Raw genomic sequence first — 21,332 nt, 5'->3', positions numbered from 1 at the left:
AATAAAACACAACAGGTTTTAAAGAAGTTTTCAGTTAGAAGCAACAGCTGTGTATTTGATCTGATTTTTTAATATTTCTGAAATATATACAAACATGTACATATATGTGTGTGTATAATTGGAAATGTTAAGAAATAAACTATTCTGAACAATTATCACATAGTCTCCACATTTTCACAAATAAAAGCTAGCATCCATACCTCAGGTACCTCTACCTCAACACCATCCACCTCTACTCTAACTTGCCAAGGAAAGTCCGCAAACGTACCGTCCATTATACTCTTAGCACCTTCTCTTGCATAAAGCACTTTATTCATAAACTGCAGGAATATTGAGGTAACTTCATAAATATGGAATTGTATAAGCAATAAGACAAGCTATCAGGCATACAAAAATTATTACAAAAATATAAATAAAATATAGACCAAAATACAAACTATTCATGTATATATCTTCCAATGGAAATTTTTCAATTTTCCATTTGATGTACTTCAAAGCTATATGTCATTACAGCCTCCCTGGTTTTCACTTCCGCTATACGATAAATTGTAATGAGGTGGAAATCTGCATATAAAGTATGCAAATCTCTGCATTCTTTAAATTGTAATAACATTCAGAGAGAGTGTTTGCTCTGAGGTACAAGTATAAGCTTCCAACTGACATGATTGTATTAATATATTTACATTTCTAAAACTACAGGTAGGCTGAAATTAAATATCATTTTTCAATTGAACAAACTACGTAATTAGCCCATAAATCATCAAATTTATTTTGCATAGTAGTTGAAAAGCAACGTTGCAAGAATATGAGAACCTGATTATTGAACTTCTCGGGATTCTCCTCTCTCAAGTTGTGAATGTCCAAAGCGACCTTCGCATCACGTCCAATCCCTGTGTAAGAGAATCATAAAGCATGAGAATACCACCAAGTTATCATAAGTGAACACGAAAGACAATGGAAAGACCAATAAACTCATCTAACCAAGAAAATGGAACAAGATAAATCTACCAATCAGCCAGCTAAAATACCAAGTGACCGATTCAAATGATTTTCACTAGTTCAGGAGATCATGGATATATATTTACAAAATATCCTTGAAAAATATCTATAGTTATAATGCAGCATGCAACCAAATCCAAATCCAAGCAAACTACAAAAACCATCTATGATAAAATTCCATCTTAAACTTGCTTTCTCCTTCCTCTATAAGGTCAAATTCCAACTTGACAACATAGATGTTGAACTTAATCAGATTCTAGAAGACCTAAAAGAACTAGTCTGCATACCTAGATAATTGTTCATAAATTTTGGAGATTGAAGTTGCTTCCCCTGTTAGTTCAGAATAGCTACTTTCCAGCGGTCAAGAATAGTCACTGCAGCATGCCCTATGTCCTGCAATACCGTGCAGAGTCCCCCTTGTCTTTCCAGAGAGCCCAAGCCACCTCCCATGACAGTACCCTGGCCAGATCATTTCCAGTTCCAGCAGGGAGAATAGCAACTGGAGGTGGTGAAACAAAATTTTGCTTGTCTATTGCGTTAAGAACCCAGCCAACAGTACCATCCCCACCACATACAAGTATCCTAAAATGAGGAACCTTTCTGAATAAAAAGAGACCCATCTCTGGTCCCTGTGATGAACTCAGTTCAAAACCTGAATGGGCAAACCCATCAAAAACATGAACTTGAATAACCAACAAATAGTTGTGACCGATTTTAACGAAAATACACAAATAAAAATATCAAACTGGAAAACAAGTAAAAAACATGAAAACAGAACCAACAAAAAGTTCTGACCAATTTTAAAGAGAAAACCCTCCAAAACATCAAATCAGAAAACATATTGACAACTATGAAATTCAAGAACCAAACCTAAAATCAGGACAGCTAGAAGCCTAGAACATAAACGAAAAGAAAGAAAGACAGTCCAAGTAATAGTGTCAGCAGTTGCGACATAATTATAAGGTTATCAATTCATTACGAAACCCAATAAAAATACGTATATTGGGTATCATCTTCCAAGAACTTGAGGGAAGTCAATCCTGGCAAGTGTGTAGATGCTTAATTTGTCTGGGCCTATATCATGGGCAAATGAAAGTAGTTTTTGGGAGTTAAAAACCAGAAAAAAAAAAAGATAGTGGGGAAATAACTACCAGAAACGTGGGACATTTAACCACTAAAAAACGAGAGCATTAGGGGAGACGAGGGGAGGAACTAGGGACAGAAACGAAAAAGAAAAGAGAGGATTTAGAACGAGAGAAAACGGAGACCATTGTAACAGAGAAAAGAGAATAAATAAAAAAAAATTTCTTTTGTAAAGGTCTCTCGACCACCATTTTGGAAGGAATAAAGGAAAGCATTCTTTTATTCACTCTGTCAGTAGAAGTAAATATCACTCATTCGCAAAGGCAATAGCAGTCTCTCGAGGTATATTCATTCTAAGTTCATTTTTTATTTACAGTGTAGTGTTTGTGCTATTTTGATATAAGCATGATGAAAGAAGAAAGTTCTGAAGTAAAGAGCAGAGTTTTCTGTGCGTGTGTGGTTATTGTTTAGAGCGAGACAGGAGAGGTTTAGTTGTGCTTTACCAAGTTCTGTTACGGGTCTTCACGAGTGTAAGGGAGCCAAGAGTGGTTAGCATTGCCTGAGCTTTAGAGTTATTAGGTTGGCAGTGTCGGTTTTCAAAGGTTGACATAGAAGCAATATTGGAAAGCCCCGTATTACCATTGTTTTTTAGAAGCAATGTAACAGGCTTCTCGGATTTTAAAATAAAGGAAAGCATTGTAATTTCTTCCCCTTCGTTTTTCAGAGAAAACAAAACGCACAATCATTCCTATTTTTCTTTTCTTTTCTCCCATACGAAAATAGTGTACAAAGAATAGTAAAGAGATTTATCAACCATTTTTCTTTGCATTTCCAGTAAGTTTTCTTCCCCATATTTGAACCAAAATAATAAGAAATGAAAGAGCAGAGATGAGATGAAAGAGAGTTACCTTGCTTTGATTGAATCTTCGTCGGAATAGAGAGACTGTTCTCGTCTAGTCGTTGGGCTTAAGAGCATGAATTATTGCGGTTAGCTTTGGGAGGTTTTCTTTGTAGATTCATTTTAGTGTCCTAGGTTTTGAGGTAGGAAAGAATGAAGTCTGGATTTGTGAGTTTTCATCTAGGCTACGACTGTCACGGATGATAGCTAGAGTCGATTTCATCACCAATGAATGGTGGAGTTCACGGTACTCATGGAGATTGAGGGAACTGATTCTCATCTTGGTTGTAGGGGTTAAACGAAGAAGTGAAACAGAGAGAGTTAGGGGAGAAGAGAGGTGCTGTCGTGGAGAAGATGAGTGGAGAGCAAAGTGAGAGAGCGGCTAAGGTAGTGTGAGTTTAGGATTAGGTTTAGTTTATAATTAGAATTTATATTAGAAATGTTAGGGTTAATTATTCGTAAGTCATCGTCTTTTAGAAGTTATTAGCGTGAGGTCTAGTATATTTAGCTTAGTATATTTTAGTCCTCGATTAGAATCTTTTATTTTTCATTTTAGTTCTCATATTTTTTTGCGTATTTGATTTCATCCTTAATTAGTAATATACTTAAAATCTGTTTTTTAGACATTTCATTCTTAATTTTCGCATGTTTCGTTTTAGTCCATGTTTAAGTTTCTTATGTGTATGCATGTATGGTTAGTTAGGGTTCGTTTCGTGTGTATATTTATCCTAGGTTTGAATGATGGCGATATGTGTGCATATGTTATTATACGGTTCATAAGCATGGATTTAGATATAATATATACTTTTATTTAATCGATCTTTACATGACATCATTTTGGTATAATTTGCATGATAGCCTCATTTGCATAACTTGACATATTACATAATCGGACTAAGGGTAATACACTTTTAATTTAAAATTGTATTAAGTGGGCAGTCATAACTGATTTGAGGTCCGCTTTTAATGATTTTAAAATAAAAGTGTATCCCGAAAGTGAAACCTAAAAATTGATCCATCACACTAAAATTTGGGAACGAGAGAAAAAGAAATGTTCGTTTATTTAAATATATCGAGAAAAGGTTGTTATATCTTTAAGATCTGGTCTCGATATTTGTAAATAATCGAACATTCTTTATATTTCTAAAATGACTTGGTAATTTTAATTTAATTTGTTTAAGTGTTTTTGAATGTTTTAAATTTACATTTTTTATTTCATGGGATCAAAAATCAGAATAAATTCGAATTTGTAAAATTCATTGTAAAGACGTTAATTGATCGACTAGGTACCAATTTAGGGTGTTGTGGGGGTGCTAATCCTTCCCCACACGTAACCGACTCCCGAACTCGGATTTTGGTGACACAGACCTCAATTTGTTGTTTTAATTAAAATTAATTTTTATTTAAAATGACAAAGCATTTTTGGGTGTCCAATCACACCCTAATCAAAGATTGGTGGCGACTCTTCGAACCTTATTTGTCGATCGTAAAGGAAATTCAAATTTTTCGAAACGAGAGGTCTTTTAAATCGCATATGTTTTTAAAATGAAAAGAGACAATTAAGAATTAATGTGGTTTTCAAAATCTCACCGTTTTTCACCTTTTAAGAAAAAAATCGTTTCGACAGCTTGGCGACTCCGCTGGGGACCTTTTTTAGAGAGTCAAGCTGATAGTCGATTAATTAATTGTCTTTGCAATTGAAAATTACAAATTCGTTTTAATTTGATTTTTGATCTATTGTTTGGTTTTTAATAATTTTTGTTTGTTTATATTTTGATTTTTTTAATTTAATTTGATTGACAATTAAATAGTTGTACTGATATGTTTGCTAATGATTTCAGAATAATTGTGTGTTTTGGGAATTGATTTTGAGTGTTTTTATTGTTTGTTTTTTCGTTTTTCCTCACACACTGCACAGCTGCATTGTCATAACATGAGCTAAAACTCCGCTCCGTCCTATTTAAGTAGGAGTGAGAGACTATGCCCTCGTGTGGTTTTCACCTCCGCATGGGATAGTGGATCGCTCCTGGAGCTCACGCCTTATGGTCCTCGTGATGGTAATCACCTCCGCATGGACATAAGGAGGTGTGTTCCCTCGAAATTGAACTCGATCCCCTAAAGCCTGTGATGGGCTAGGATTGAGGGTTCGGCAGCCCAATGGGGCACCGGCAAGGACAATTCGAGAACCTATTACTTTAGAACCTAACCCGGCATATAGTGAACATAGAGCCTAAACTTAGGTTGAACCAAACCCGAACCTTAAGAATCCCGTGAGGAGGGTACACAAGGAAAAGCTTTTTTGAGTCATTTATTTTCGTTTTTTCGAATAAATGCATGCGAACTAGATATCATGCGGTTAGGTGTATTTTTTGAACAAGCATGCGAATTAGATATCATGTGGTTAGGATTTATTTTTGTGGATAACAAAGCCTGGGGGTAGATATCATGTTGGGTAGGATCTGATAAAGCATGATGGGGTAGTCAGCATATGTGGGTAAGATTTTTGAACAAATTATTATCCTGAATTAATTGTTTCATGTTTACTAATCGATCTTTTGTTGTTTTTGCCTTGTTTCTTTTCTGTTTTGCATTGCATTGTCCATTACATGGTGTTGATTTGGGGTCGATGTCTATATAGAAGGCCAGTAATATGGAACGAACGGTTCAGAAAGAGATTGAGGACAATGCAGATGTTCTGAGGTGGTCGGAACAGTCCCAATTGACCAATGGGGATAGCGTGATGCCTGGATATGTGTCAGAGTTATTTGGTTACACTCACATCAACGTGCGTCAGAATGATCTAAGTGAGCTAAAGGAGATATGGGGAAGATGGACAGTAGCCGATAAGGAGATGTTTTATCAGTTGTACGGCGATATTCCTTATCTTCTGGATGTTTCTATTGACCGAAATCTGTTTAGAGCATTGGCACAGTTCTGGAACCCGGCTTATAGTTGTTTCACATTTGGTAGAGTGGATCTAACACCAACAATAGAGGAGTATCAAGCTTTGGTCCGTTGTTCGAGGTCACAGATGGATAGAGTATATACCAAGCTGCCAATCACTCCTTCGTTTAAGAAGAAATTACTATTGATGACCGGAATGAGTGAAGATTGGGTAATCAGAAACATTAAGAAGAAGGGAGACAGTGAGTGCATCTTTTGGGCTGCTCTGAAAGAAGTAATTGCTCATCATCCTGATAAGAGAAAGAAGCTTGACTTGTTTGCTTTAGGGATTTATGGGCTCGTTATTTTTCCAAAAGTGTTAGGATATGTAGACGTATAAGTTGTTGACCTGTTTGAAAGATTAGACAAGCGCGTGGATCCTGTTCCAGCTATTCTAGCTGAGACGTTCCGGTCTTTGAGTTCTTGTAGGCGCGAGGGAGAAGGACGTTTTATAGGATGTGCGCCTTTGCTGCTAGTGTGGATTTTGAGTCATTTCAAACATGTTGAAAGGGCACCAGGACGAGTATTTTTAGACGGTTTCTCACCTTTGAAGGATTTTCTTTCTAAAGAGTGGCCTGGGGGTTTTACCGAAGAAAAATGGATGGTTATCTTCAAGGATATCAGAGATGGTGATATTTTGTGGCGAGCTTCGTGGAATACCTCTTCGGATATACTTTACCGATGTGGAGAGCGAGATTGGGTTCCTTTGCCAGGTATATGGGGGTCTGTTGGGTATGCACCTCTACTAGCTTCCAGACAGTATGGATCGAGACAGTTCATTCCAGCCACGTGGGACTTGGTAGGGTCGGATTTTGCATTCAAAGGAGATCAGTATAAGGGTAAAGTTAAAGGGGTTGCTGAGGCCTGGAAGCAAACTCGTCGCATGAATTTGTTCACCTATGATCTCGAGTTATCTCAAGAGTACGAGCAGTGGAGAAGCGGTCGAGTAAACGACAACATCCCGATAGTGAATCCTGAAAATATTCAGCCGGTGGAGGAACAATTGAGAGTGGTGCCATCTCCAATAGAGTTAGCCAAGCGCGATTTTGAAGCAGAACGGAGACAATGGAGAATGACTTTACAGAAGCTAGAAGATGAAGTGTATCAAAAGGGATTGAAGATTGACATTCAGAAGAGTAGAGCAGATCGAATTGAAAAAGTAGAGAAGCAACTTCGGCTAGACTTTGACGATCTTCGGTCAACTTATCAGCGAATGGTAAAAGCTCAGGCAGGTTCTAGCTCGAGTAAGTCTGTCGAATTGAGGCAAGAGGTGGCAAGCCTCAAAAGAGTATCCGGAGAGAATCAAGAAGAGCTCAAGCAAAGCAGACACCAAGTGAAGATTTTATCGAAAGAAAATGATTCTTTAGAGCAGCGGTTACAAAAGAGTCAAGCCCAGAATGAAAAGTTGAAGGGGAAAATTTCAAGTTTAGAGACTGCATTACGACGATACCGAAGCGGGGAAGGTAGCTCGAGCCGTGGGGAGGTTGAATGTTTGAAGAGACAAGTGAGCGAGCTTGAAGCCGTGGTTCAAGAATTTCAGAGGCAAGCAAGTGAGCTATCGATAGTTCCCTATGAGGGGGATATACAGTGGCGTTTTCGATGGGAGCGAGCTCAGGCAAGAGTCAAGCAAAGAGAGGACTTTATTGCTTGTTACCTAGAACACGCGCGGAGAATCGCTCAATATTTGGTCATTCTATCTGAGGAAGCTGCTGATGTGACTGAAGAACTAGATCCTGAGGCTGAAGAAAACCAGAAGATTGTAGAGTTACTAGCACACGTACAAGAAATAGGAGAGATGGTGCAGATTTATTTGTGATATGTTTCAACTTTGTAATTGAACGTCGTTCTAATATAAAGAGTTGTTCTAAGGAGTCATTCCAGGATCAACACCCTGCATTTTGCATATGCATTTTTTAATGCATTTAATTTTTGCATCGCATTTTATTCATTCATAATCATATATTTCATATTCATTAATAAATATCAGCGATAACAAAATGACTCTGTGACAGAGTAATACTGGAAAATCCCAAGTATATCTACAGAACCAGGAAGAAAGTTATGGAAGACAAACTTGCCCAAATTGAGAATGCTCAGTTGGATTTACAAGATAATATCAAGAAAATGCAAGAAGATATGATGAATGCCCAAAAGGAGATGTTTGCCAAGTTTGCGAGTATGTTGGAAGGAAGAAATCCAGAACATGGGAAAAGCCCTATGCCAGAAGGTGTAACTGAAGACCCACTTCATCATCCAGGGTTAACCCCAGAACAATCTCAGAATGTTCAAGTGACCCCTGTTCATGTCGGGAAGGTGCACATTAATCCAGTCGGTGCTTCTGTTAACGTACAGCCTGGATCTAGTTCGTATCAGGAAGAACATCAATATCATCAAGTTCCGGACCTTGATGAAGAAGCCAAGAAGGACCAAAACAATCTGTTGGAAGAGAAATGGAAGCAGTTAGAAAGAGAGGTCAGAGCCATGAAGGAAGATACCAGTGTCTATGGATTTGACGCAAAGGAGTTAAGTCTAGTTCCCGATCTGGTATTGCCTCCAAAGTTTAAAGTTCCTGACTTTGAAAAGTTTGATGGTACCAGGTGCCCCTCTGCACATATCACAATGTTTTGTAGGAAGATGACCGGATACATAGGGGACGATCAATTGTTGATACACTGCTTTCAGGAAAGCTTAACTGGCTCGGCAATCCGATGGTATAACCAACTGAGTAGAGCTAATATTAAATCGTGGAAAGACTTGGCTAAGTCCTTTCTTGAGCAATACAAACATGTGAAGGATGTTAGGCCCAACAGGATGATGTTGCAAGGAATGGAAAAGAAGTCTAACGAGAGTTTTAGACAATATGCTCAAAGATGGAGAGATGTAGCAGTGCAAGTCCACCCGCCATTGGAAGAGGAGGAAACAAATATGCTTTTTGTCAACACCTTGAAGGCTCCTTTTTTCTCGCATCTTATCGGTAATCCTTATCGAAATTTTACTGATGTAATTACGGCGGGAGAAATGATTGAAATGGCTGTTAAGAGTGGGAAGCTCGAGGGAGGAGAGTCTAGTAAGAGGCCACCAACGAGGAAAAAGGAAGGCGAAGTTAGTAATGTGAGGCAGTACGATTCTAATAACATCACTGTTTCCCGTCCTCAAGGAGCAGGGTCGTCAACACAAAATGATAATAGACAAGGGGCAAGGGACCAGAGGAGAGAGAGGCCTCAATTTGATCCAATTCCGATGCCTTATAAGGAATTGTTTCAGATTTTGTATGATCGACATGTGGTTTCTCCGTATCACGTGACACCAATACAATCTCCTTTTCCCAAATGGTATGATGCTAGTGCTCAGTGTGAGTACCATGCAGGGAACCCTGGGCATTCCATTGAGAATTGTACTGCTTTTAAGAAGGTTGTCCAAGCTTTGAGAACGAGGAATGTCATCAACTTTGGTGACAGTGAGCAGCCAAATATAGCTCAGAATCCGTTGCCAAGCCATGCAGGGGCAGGAGTTAATGCGATTACTGAAGAGAAAGGAAAGAGAATTGTAAGGAATGTTGGTGAGGTGGTATCACCCATGAGTTGGGTGTGGTGCCAGATGGTCAATGTAGGATTGTTGAAACCCAGTTTGATGGGTGAACAGTTTAACAGTGGAGAGGTGTGTCAGTATCATAACAGTGAGGGACACAATATTCAGCAATGTCCTGACTTCCTATCTTTGGTACAAGACATGATGGACAGTAAAGAAATTGAGTTCTTTAGAGAGATTGCTGAAGAAGAGGAAGCGGAAGTTTGCGCTTCAGAAGGATCGTCTAAAGGGGTATACAATGCCAGTTGTCCCCTAATTATTACTCCCAAAAATCGAGTTGCTGAGAAGGTAGCCCCGAAAGTGGTTATTAGACCTCCATCTCCATTCTCATATTGAGATAATAAACAAGTGCCTTGGAGATATGATTGCCAGATGGGAGATGTAACAAAAGAGAATGAGGAAATAGATGAGGTGGGACGCTTTACTATAAGTGGTAGGTGTTATTCTCTTAATCCACCTAAAGAGTCTGAGAAGAAGGTTGCAGTTGATAAGGGGAAAAAGGTTGATGTGCAGATAGAAGAGGATAAGCATGTTATCAATGAACCAGTAACCGAGAGTGAAGCGGTAGAATTTTTGAAGTTTCTGAAACACAGTGAATACAGTGTTGTGGAACAGTTACACAAGTTGCCTGCCCGTATTTCTGTTTTATCATTACTTTTGAGTTCAGAGGCCCATAGGAATGCTCTGTTAAAGGTTTTGAACCAGACTTTTGTTCCGAAAGAGTTGCCCATTGAAAAGTTGGATCGTTTAGTTTCCAATATACAAGCTGATAATTTTTTATCTTTTTCTGAATATGAAATCCCTTCTGGGATGATGGATAGTCAGAAGGCTTTGCACATTACAGTTAAATGTAAAGGGCATGTGATGTCTCGGGTCTTAGTTGATAATGGTTCAGCTTTGAATGTGATGCCTTTAGTGACTCTAAAGAAGCTTCCATTAGATAGTACACTTATGAGAACCTGTCAAAGTGTGGTTCGAGCTTTCGATGGGACTAAAAGAGAAGTGTTGGGCAAGATTGATGTTCCTCTGAATATTGGTCCAGCAACTTATGAAGTAGAATTTCTCGTAATGGACATTATGCCTACGTACAATTGTTTGTTGGGAAGGCCTTGGATTCATCAGGCCGGTGCAGTTCCGTCCACATTACACCAGAGACTGAAATTTGTGATTGATGGAAGGTTGGTATGTATTCATGCTGAAGAGGATATTATTGCTTCTGTTTCTACTACTGCTCCGTATATTGAAGTTGATGAGCAAGCCGTCGAGTGTTCTTTCAGATCGTTGGAGTTTGTCAATGCTACGTTTGTGGCCGAAGGCAAGAAGATACCAAAGCCTCGATTGTCAAATTGTACCAAGATGGGGCTTAAATTGACTCTTGGAAGAGGAGCAAAAGTTGGAAAGGGTTTAGGCCGACAGTTGCAAGGACCGGTGAATCCCATATGCCCTATTACTAAAAAAGATCGATTTGGTTTGGGATATCAGCCAACTTCGAGGGATAAGATGAGGGGAATTAAGAAGGGCCAAGAAATCAGAAAGGCCAGATTGGCTGGTGAAGACCTTAGCTGGGAACCCATGACCTTTCCGCCGTTGAGTAGCATTTTCATGTCTGGGGGGCATATGTTTCAAGGGAATTCAAGGAACACTGAGACGATGGTTGAGAATGCCTTGGGAGATTTAGGCATTAATGTTATAACTGATGATGAATCCGAGGAAATGAGAGCTATGGGCATTTATCCTGTACCACCGGGCTTCGTGTTGAACAATTGGACCGCGGAAGAACTGCCTGTAGTTTACAAATCTGTTACAGAGTAATGCACTGGAACTTTCTCCCTGTTGTTCATACCCTGGGGCAATAGGTGATTTTATGTAAAGGGTTAAGCTGTTTGTTTTTTCTTGCTTTCAATAAAAGATGCATTCTGTTAGTTCCAAATGGCAAACATTCTCCCATGCATTTCATTCATTCATTCGTTGTTGTATATATGTATGTATTTATTTCTTTTTATTTATTTATATGGGAAAAGATCCTCCCATATGTATATATGTATATATATCTTCTCTTTCATTATTTTTTCAGGAGCTCAGATATCAATAATATAAATGCCAATGACTCTGACCCGGAGATTGATTTCGAGAAGCCTATATGTCAAGGAGAAATCAAGGATTGTGATGATGATGAAGGATGTGAACTACCTTCTGAATTGCTGAAAATGGTGGAGAATGAAGATAAGCAGATTCTACCTCATAAAGAGTTTACTGAGATTTTGAATTTGGGGACATATGAAGATAAGAGAGAAATAAAGATTGGTACCACTTTGTCAGTTGGAGGTCGACATGATTTGATAGAATTGCTTCAAGAATACAAGAATGTGTTTGCTTGGTCATACGAAGATATGCCGGGTTTAGATACAGAGTTGGTTGTTCACAAACTGCCAATAAAGCCTGAATGTAAACCGGTACAGCAAAAATTGAGAAGAATGAGACCTGAGATTCTGCTCAAGATTAAAGAGGAAGTGAAGAAACAATTTGATGCCGGGTTTCTTAAAGTGGCCAAATATCCTGAATGGGTGGCTAATATTGTTCCAGTACCGAAGAAGGATGGGAAAGTTCGAATGTGTGTCAACTACAGGGATCTCAACCGAGCTAGTCCAAAAGATAATTTTCCTTTGCCACATATAGATACGCTAGTGGATAATACTGCTGGAAATTCTTTATTCTCTTTTATGGATGGTTTCTCTGGCTACAATCAAATTAAGATGAATCCTGAAGATATGGAAAAAACGACGTTCGTTACCATGTGGGGAACGTTTTGTTATAAAGTAATGCCGTTTGGATTGAAAAACGCCGGGGCAACATATCAAAGGGCCATGGTGACGTTATTTCATGACATGATGCATAAAGAGATAGAAGTTTATGTCGATGATATGATTGTCAAAGCTAAGACAGAGGAAGAACATATCGGGAATTTGAGAAAGCTTTTTAAAAGACTAAGAAGATGCCAGCTAAAACTCAACCCAAATAAATGTACTTTTGGGGTGACATCTGGAAAGTTGTTGGGATTCATAGTAAGCCAAAAAGGAATTGAAATAGACCCAGATAAAGTAAAAGCTATTCAAGACTTGCCACCCCCACGAACACAAAAAGAAGTCAGAGGATTTTTTGGAAGATTGAATTATATAGCTCGGTTTATTTCACAGCTGACAGAAAAGTGTGATCCCATATTCCGCCTTCTTCGCAAGAATAACTCAGGGGAATGGAGTGAGGATTGTCAAAGAGCTTTTGAAGCAGTGAAAAGATATTTGTCGAGCACTCCAATTTTAGCGCCACCCATCTCAGGCAAACCCTTGATTCTATATTTGTCGGTTTATGAAAATTCAATGGGGTGTGTGCTGGGCCAACGTGACCAAACTGAGAAGAAAGAAAGGGCTATTTATTATCTCAGCAAGAAGTTCACTGAATGTGAGACAAGATACTCACCCATTGAAAAGTTGTGTTGCGCTTTAGTATGGGCTACCCGAAGGCTTAGACAATATATGTTGTATCATACTACTTGGCTTATATCCAAGCTTGATCCCTTGAAATATTTAATGGGTGTGCCTGCATTATCTGGAAGATTAGCTCGTTGGCAGATCTTATTGTCCGAGTTTGACATCCAGTATGTAAACCAGACGACAATTAAAGGAAGTGCTATAGCGGAATTCATTGCAAGCAGGGCTTCGGAAGAATATAAGTCGTTGAGCTTTGATTTCCCAGATGAAGATTTAATGGCCATTTCGGTAGAAGAAGCAGTGGCATCCACTAGCAAATATTGGAAGTTGAAGTTCGATGGTGCTTCAAATGCCATGGGACATGGAATCGGGGGAATTTTGGTCTCACCAGAAGGAGAGCATTATCCTTTCACCAGTAGGCTTAATTTTGATTGTACAAACAATATGGCCGAGTATGAAGCCTGTGTTCTGGGTCTTAGAGCTGCTGTTGAACGCAAAGTAAAAATGCTTAAAGTATATGGGGATTCAGCTTTGGTAATATACCAGCTCAGAGGAGAATGGGAGACAAAAGATCCCAAGCTTGTAGAATACCATAAGTTGGTTATGGAACTTGTTGAAGAATTTGAAGAAGTAACTTTCAATTACCTCCCCAGAGAAGAGAATCAAATGGCAGATGACTTAGCCACACTGGCAGCGGCATTTAAGATGAGCGAGCATTCAAATATGATGCCCATTGAAATGAAAGCTTATGAGTATCCAGCCCATTGTTTTAATATTGAAGAATAAGAAGATGGAAACCCTTGGTATTATGATATCTTGCAATATATAAGGTATCAGAGTTATCCAGAACAGACCACTGAGAATGATAAGAGAACCATTAGAAGAATGGCATCAGGGTATGTGCTTGATGGTGAGACTCTATACAAGAAAATTTTGGATCAGGTCTTGTTAAGATGTGTGGACGCGAAAGAAGCCAAATTGATTCTTGAAGAAGTGCATGAGGGAATATGTGGTACCCATGCTAATGGGCATGTTATGGCTAGGCAGATTATGAGATTTGGGTATTATTGGTCAACTATGGAAACAGACTGTATCAATTATGCCCGAAAATGTCACAAGTGTCAGATTTATGGAGATAGGATACATACTCCTCCTCATCCGTTGCACGTAATGACAGCTCCGTGGCCATTCTCAATGTGGGGCATGGATGTTATTGGACAAATTTCGCCCAAAGCTTCAAATGGTCATCGCTTCATTCTGGTAGCCATAGATTATTTCACCAAGTGGGTAGAAGCAGCTTCTTACGCAAATGTTACCCAGTCTACAATATGCAAATTTTTGAAGAAGGAGATCATTTGTAGATATGGTTTTCCTGAGAGGATTATCTCCGATAATGCGTTGAATTTAAATAATAAGATGATGGACTCGGTCTGTAAACAGTTCAAAATAAAGCATCATAATTCCACCACTTATCGCCCAAAGATGAATGGGGCAGTAGAGGCGGCCAATAAGAACATCAAAAGGCTCATAGAGAAAATGATTGAGACCTATAAGGATTGGCATGAGAAGTTGCCCTTTGCTCTATTTGCTTATCGAACTTCAGTACGGACTTCAACTGGGGCAACTCCGTTTTCTTTGGTTTATGGGATGGAAGCTGTCTTACCTATTGAGGTGGAAATTCCCTCACTTCGGATTTTGTCAGAGGTAAAGCTTGATGAGGCAGAATGGGTCCAAGCTAGGTATGACCAGTTGAATTTGATTGAAGAAAAGAGATTGAAAGCTATTTGTCATGGTCAGATGTACCAAAAACGTATGATACGGGCACATGGTAAGAAAGTTCGCCTTCGAGAATTCCATGAGGGAGATTTGGTGCTTAAAAGGATTTTGCCTATTCAGAAGGATTTCAGAGGAAAATGGATGCCCAATTGGGAAGGACCTTATGTTGTCAAGAAGGCCTTTTCTGGGGGAGCTCTAGTCCTAACTGAAATGGACGGATCAGAATTACCATATCCAGTGAATTCCGACGCTGTTAAGAGATATTTCGCTTGAAGAAGAAATAAAAGAGAAAAAATGAGAAAAATGAGAAAAAAGAAAAATGATGGAAAAAATAAAAAGAAAAAATGGAAAAGGGAAGAAAAAATGAAAAATGAAAAAAAGAAAAATGAAAAAAAGAAAAATGAAAAAAGAGAAAAATGAAAAAAAGAAATAAAAGGAGGGTTCAGGATGAAAACCCGAAAAGGGCGTCTTGGAACCAAAGGAGGTCTTAAGTTGAAAACCCGCAAAGGGCGACTTGAGTTGAATTTGAAATTCAGAATTTGTGCATAGTGGAAGGTTCTGAATTAATTTTGGAAGTGGAAAGAGCTCCTGATATGGATAGTAACAATGACAGTTGGTGACCAGGGATGAGACTAAAGATTAATGAGTCTCGGTTGAAATAACCAGGAGAGATATTGAATGCACATGAGATTCAATACTGGTTTAGGGCATCCAATGATAGAGATTTGGGAGTTTAGAAGTAGTTTCATACTCTTAAGCATCACAATTTTGAAGATCTTTTTGACAGAAGCTACGCTCGAGACATTCTAACGGCGTGCCAGTTCAAAAGCATTTGCATTATTGATATTTGAAGACGCCTACTCTTTTGTTCTTTTACTGTTTCCAGTTAAAAGTTTGCCATAAAATTACCTAAAAATTCTCTGCATTTTATAAATAAAGAGATGTATTTTCTTGTTAATTTCCCTCTTACAAACATCTTATTTTGAAAGGTCAAAACATATAGCTTAACTTGAAGTACATGAGATCATTTTGTATTATTGTGCAAAAGGTTTTGGAGAACGCAGGTATTCTGAAGTTGACAATGATTTAAACATGTAAGCTTGTGTGGTTACGGGAAAATGAGATCTTGAAGTTCGTAGAAAATTTCAGCCATTAAAAGATGACCCAAGGAGGTTATCATTGATCAAGAAGTTGGTCATGGGTACTGACGGGTTTCAAGAAAGAAATAAGTCAAGGTACTATTAAGCCGAGAGATATGGAATTGAGATTGTTAATTGGGGGTGAACTGGTCAAACGTTCTGTGCCCAAGATGAAGCCGAGTTCCATCGAGATCAAAAGGAGATAGAGTTCCTTCAAAGAAGAAAACGCATTGAATTGCATAATTGCATACATTTTAGGCATGAGTAGGATCATGGCATTCATAATTGCATGATGACTTAAGCATTTGCAGGTTTCCCAATGATAGTTGAAGATTGAAGATATTGAAGCATCGAGATGAAGATAACTGGTCTTGAGATTTTGACAAGAATGTTGTTCAGACGAAAATTGAGTCAAAGCAGATTCAAATATCCAATGGCTTTCAGACAAGTTTTTATGATAGAGATGAATTTTAGAAATTTTCTCAAATTCTAAATTTTTGAATATAATATTTCTAAGCATATGTTCATAATTGATAATGTTTGATTTTCAGGTTTGACCTTCAAAATAAGTAAATTTAAGCCTTCACGAAAGAGCAGTGAAGCAATTAAATCTATAAGCCTTCACGAAAGAGTAGTGAAGCAAACTCGTTTGTTGAAGATTGAGTCCTATACTCTCTGAAGGAATAGGGAGCGGACAAGTTCGTTGAAGATTGAGTCATATACTCTCTGAAGGAATAGGGAGCGGACAAGTTCGTTGAAGATTGAGTCCTATACTCTCTGAAGGAATAGGGAGCGGACAAGTTCGTTGAAGATTGAGTCCTATACTCTCTGAAGGAATAGGGAGCGGACACGTTTATTGAAGATCGAGTCTTATACTCTCTGAAGGAATAGGGAGCGGACCCGTTTTTTGAAGATTATTCGAGTCTTATACTCCATGAAAGAATAGGGAGCAGACACGTTTACTGAAGATTATTCGAGTCTTATACTCCCTGAATGAATAGGGAGCAGACACGTTTACTGAAGATTGTTCGAGTCTTATACTCCATGAAAGAATAGGGAGCAGACCCGCCATTTGAAGATTTTTTCAAGTCTCGCTTATCCCGAAATAGCAGAGAAGCGGATTAATCTTCTGAAGTTCTAATGGCCGGACAAACTTGATCATCTATTGATCTTTGCTCTATTCTCGTTGCACAACAATGAGCAAAGAGGGGCAGCTGTAGATGCTTAATTTGTCTGGGCCTATATCATGGGCAAATGAAAGTAGTTTTTGGGAGTTAAAAACCAGAAAAAAAAAAGATAGTGGGGAAATAACTACCAGAAACGTGGGACATTTAACCACTAAAAAACGAGAGCATTAGGGGAGACGAGGGGAGGAACTAGGGACAGAAACGAAAAAGAAAAGAGAGGATTTAGAACGAGAGAAAACGGAGACCATTGTAACAGAGAAAAGAGAATAAATCAAAAAAAATTTCTTTTGTAAAGGTCTCTCGACCACCATTTTGGAAGGAATAAAGGAAAGCATTCTTTTATTCACTCTGTCAGTAGAAGTAAATATCACTCATTCGCAAAGGCAATAGCAGTCTCTCGAGGTATATTCATTCTAAGTTCATTTTTTATTTACAATGTAGTGTTTGTGCTATTTTGATATAAGCATGATGAAAGAAGAAAGTTTTGAAGTAAAGAGCAGAGTTTTCTGTGCGTGTGTGGTTATTGTTTAGAGCGAGACAGGAGAGGTTTAGTTGTGCTTTACCAAGTCCTGTTACGGGTCTTCACGAGTGTAAGGGAGCCAAGAGTGGTTAGCATTGCCTGAGCTTTAGAGTTATTAGGTTGGCAGTGTCGGTTTTCAAAGGTTGACATAGAAGCAATATTGGAAAGCCCCGTATTACCATTGTTTTTTAGAAGCAATGTAACAGGCTTCTCGGATTTTAAAATAAAGGAAAGCATTGTAATTTCTTCCCCTTCGTTTTTCAGAGAAAACAAAACGCACAATCATTCCTATTTTTCATTTCTTTTCTCCCATACGAAAATAGTGTACAAAGAATAGTAAAGAGATTTATCAACCATTTTTCTTTGCATTTCCAGTAAGTTTTCTTCCCCATATTTGAACCAAAATAATAAGAAATGAAAGAGCGGAGATGAGATGAAAGAGAGTTACCTTGCTTTGATTGAATCTTCGTCGGAATAGAGAGACTGTTCTCGTCTAGTCGTTGGGCTTAAGAGCATGAATTATTGCGGTTAGCTTTGGGAGGTTTTCTTTGTAGATTCATTTTAGTGTCCTAGGTTTTGAGGTAGGAAAGAATGAAGTCTGGATTTGTGAGTTTTCATCTAGGCTACGACTGTCACGGATGATAGCTAGAGTCGATTTCATCACCAATGAATGGTGGAGTTCACGGTACTCATGGAGATTGAGGGAACTGATTCTCATCTTGGTTGTAGGGGTTAAACGAAGAAGTGAAACAGAGAGAGTTAGGGGAGAAGAGAGGTGCTGTCGTGGAGAAGATGAGTGGAGAGCAAAGTGAGAGAGCGGCTAAGGTAGTGTGAGTTTAGGATTAGGTTTAGTTTATAATTAGAATTTATATTAGAAATGTTAGGGTTAATTATTCGTAAGTCATCGTCTTTTAGAAGTTATTAGCGTGAGGTCTAGTATATTTAGCTTAGTATATTTTAGTCCTCGATTAGAATCTTTTATTTTTCATTTTAGTTCTCATATTTTTTTGCGTATTTGATTTCATCCTTAATTAGTAATATACTTAAAATCTGTTTTTTAGACATTTCATTCTTAATTTTCGCATGTTTCGTTTTAGTCCACGTTTAAGTTTCTTATGTGTATGCATGTATGGTTAGTTAGGGTTCGTTTCGTGTGTATGTTTATCCTAGGTTTGAATGATGGCGATATGTGTGCATATGTTATTATACGGTTCATAAGCATGGATTTAGATATAATATATACTTTTATTTAATCGATCTTTACATGACATCATTTTGGTATAATTTGCATGATAGTCTCATTTGCATAACTTGACCTATTACATAATCGGACTAAGGGTAATACACTTTTAATTTAAAATTGTATTAAGTGGGCAGTCATAACTGATTTAAGGTCCGCTTTTAATGATTTTAAAATAAAAGTGTATCCCGAAAGTGAAACCTAAAAATTGATCCATCACACTAAAATTTGGGAACGAGAGAAAAAGAAATGTTCGTTTATTTAAATATATCGAGAAAAGGTTGTTATATCTTTAAGATCTGGTCTCGATATTTGTAAATAATCGAACATTCTTTATCTTTCTAAAATGACTTGGTAATTTTAATTTAATTTGTTTAAGTGTTTTTGAATGTTTTAAATTTACATTTTTTATTTCATAGGATCAAAAATCAGAATAAATTCGAATTTGTAAAATTCATTGTAAAGACGTTAATTGATCGACTAGGTACCAATTTAGGGTATTGTGGGGGTGCTAATCCTTCCCCACACGTAACCGACTCCCGAACTCGGATTTTGGTGACGCAGACCTCAATTTGTTGTTTTAATTAAAATTAATTTTTATTTAAAATGACAAAGCATTTTTGGGTGTCTAATCACACCCTAATCAAAGATTGGTGGCGACTCTTCGAACCTTATTTGTCGATCGTAAAGGAAATTCAAATTTTTCGAAACGAGAGGTCTTTTAAATCGCATATGTTTTTAAAATGAAAAGAGACAATTAAGAATTAATGTGGTTTTCAAAATCTCACCGTTTTTCACCTTTTAAGAAAAAAATCGTTTCGACAGTGACTGTGTGATTAAAATTTTTCCTCACTTTTCTGTAGATTTTGTTTTTAAAGAACGTCATTCCAGTCCAACTAACGTATATCTGATGCAGTGAATATATTAACTCTAGTATGATATGGGAAACCATGAACTCAGAAAACTCTCACTACCTTGAGAGGCTGTGCTAGTTACTCTTCAACTTCAAGTGAGTCTGCCAATCATTTGTAACAGGCAAATAGCTAGAAACAGATGGATGATTCTAGAATTTAACTATTGTCATTAAGATGATATTAAATGTTAAATTTTATCATGTTTAGCTAGGCATCACTCCTTATCATCTGTAGGGGGTGCTAATTTACTTCTCGAAAAGGAAGTAAATTATCTCATCAGAGAAGTGGGAGTTTAAATTCATTTTAGCTCATAGTTCCTTTCCTACTCAACTACCCACCCTCACCACTAATAAATAAATAAAAGTACACACACATAAAATTGTTCTTTAAACAAAAATCATTGGTAACCAATCAAACCTGAACAGGATTCAAAAGAAGGTTCAAGCGCTGCCTGAGGGAATCTCCATGCCGGGCACCACTCTTCTTATTGATGAAAACCAGTAACGATATCGATTCTGGTGGTAAATCAGTCAGCTCATATCTTTGCTTCATCCTTGATGCTTGAGACTCGTCCTTCTGATCAATTGATCCATTTCTTTTTGCACGAGGCTTTGACTCTGTTTTCGTATCATTGCAGTTCTTTTCTATAGCATGAGAACCATTTACATTTTGTGGGGTATCAGCAGTGCCCACTGTCGATGTGTCACAGATGCTACCATTACTACCAGTAGCAGCTGTGGTTTTATTATTATGCTTGTGCTTCTTTCTCTGACTCCTAATGGTTTCCCATACTGAAGAAGCTAACTCATTTGCACCATGTGTGATTGAGCTCAGAAAACCAGAACTGGGGTTCAATTTCTTAACATAAAGAGGTGAGAGAATCAACCTTCTGAATGATCCTAAATCACAAATTTTATCAGTTTTATTAGATATGCTACCGTGACAGTCCACATGAAGGAGTCGTTGGCACCACAAGCAACACTATATAGGAGAACCACCAAGGAAAGACCCACTGCATGGTTCTTCACAATAGCTACAGAATGATGCTCCATCAGGTTGATCAGTAAGCTCTGTCCATCGAACTGTCAACTGGTGCATCACATGCTCAAACCCAATCATAGATACACACTTACAATCCTTCTGTGCACGTGAATAGCAGCAAATGAGCCACTGCACCACATATGCTACAACGGTGAATGAAACTATCTGATGCTACCTTAGGTCCTAGAGTTTGGGAAGGTGACATTGGCTTCAAGCAAGCACATCAATTTATATTCTTTGCACGGGATACAGATTCCAGATCCCAAGTATGAGAAGCTCCAGGAATCTTATGCTTGGCCTTAGGGTTTTTCTTTGACAGCGCTACCGCTTTCATCCAACTTAAGTTAATATTTCTTGTCCACTGGAAAGCTGTGTAAACTATAATCAAAATACCAACCAGGCCAGCGATAACACAAGAGAGAGTCCAACTGGGCTGCAACATATCTTCTTCGTCCATTCTTCAAATCATATACAGCAGCATTCAACCGTTACTAACAAGCACTCCAAATCCACATATGC

The 21,332-nt window shown here is 38.1% G+C and overlaps 1 protein-coding gene across 1 annotated transcript; it reads right to left on the bottom strand.

Annotated features, from left to right (window-relative positions):
• Positions 1-33: 33 nt before the first annotated feature.
• On the bottom strand, positions 34-21,270 carry LOC120215773 (diacylglycerol kinase 1-like). Its single transcript, XM_039213346.1, has 5 exons — positions 21,064-21,270; positions 20,190-20,753; positions 1,287-1,628; positions 814-890; positions 34-340 (listed from the first exon to the last, which is right to left on the bottom strand). Exons 1-3 carry the CDS (start codon positions 21,268-21,270, stop codon positions 1,386-1,388), a joined length of 1,014 nt encoding a protein of 337 aa, XP_039069277.1. The 3' UTR covers positions 34-340; positions 814-890; positions 1,287-1,385.
• Between the last annotated feature and the right edge of the window lie 62 nt (positions 21,271-21,332).

The sequence above is a fragment of the Hibiscus syriacus genome, unplaced genomic scaffold (assembly GCF_006381635.1).
Source record: "Hibiscus syriacus cultivar Baekdansim isolate YM2019G1 unplaced genomic scaffold, ASM638163v2 tig00110156_pilon, whole genome shotgun sequence".
Classification (NCBI taxonomy): domain Eukaryota; kingdom Viridiplantae; phylum Streptophyta; class Magnoliopsida; order Malvales; family Malvaceae; genus Hibiscus; species Hibiscus syriacus.
The sequence above is the reverse complement of the archived record's forward strand: the minus strand, read 5'-3'. Positions and strand labels throughout refer to the sequence as shown.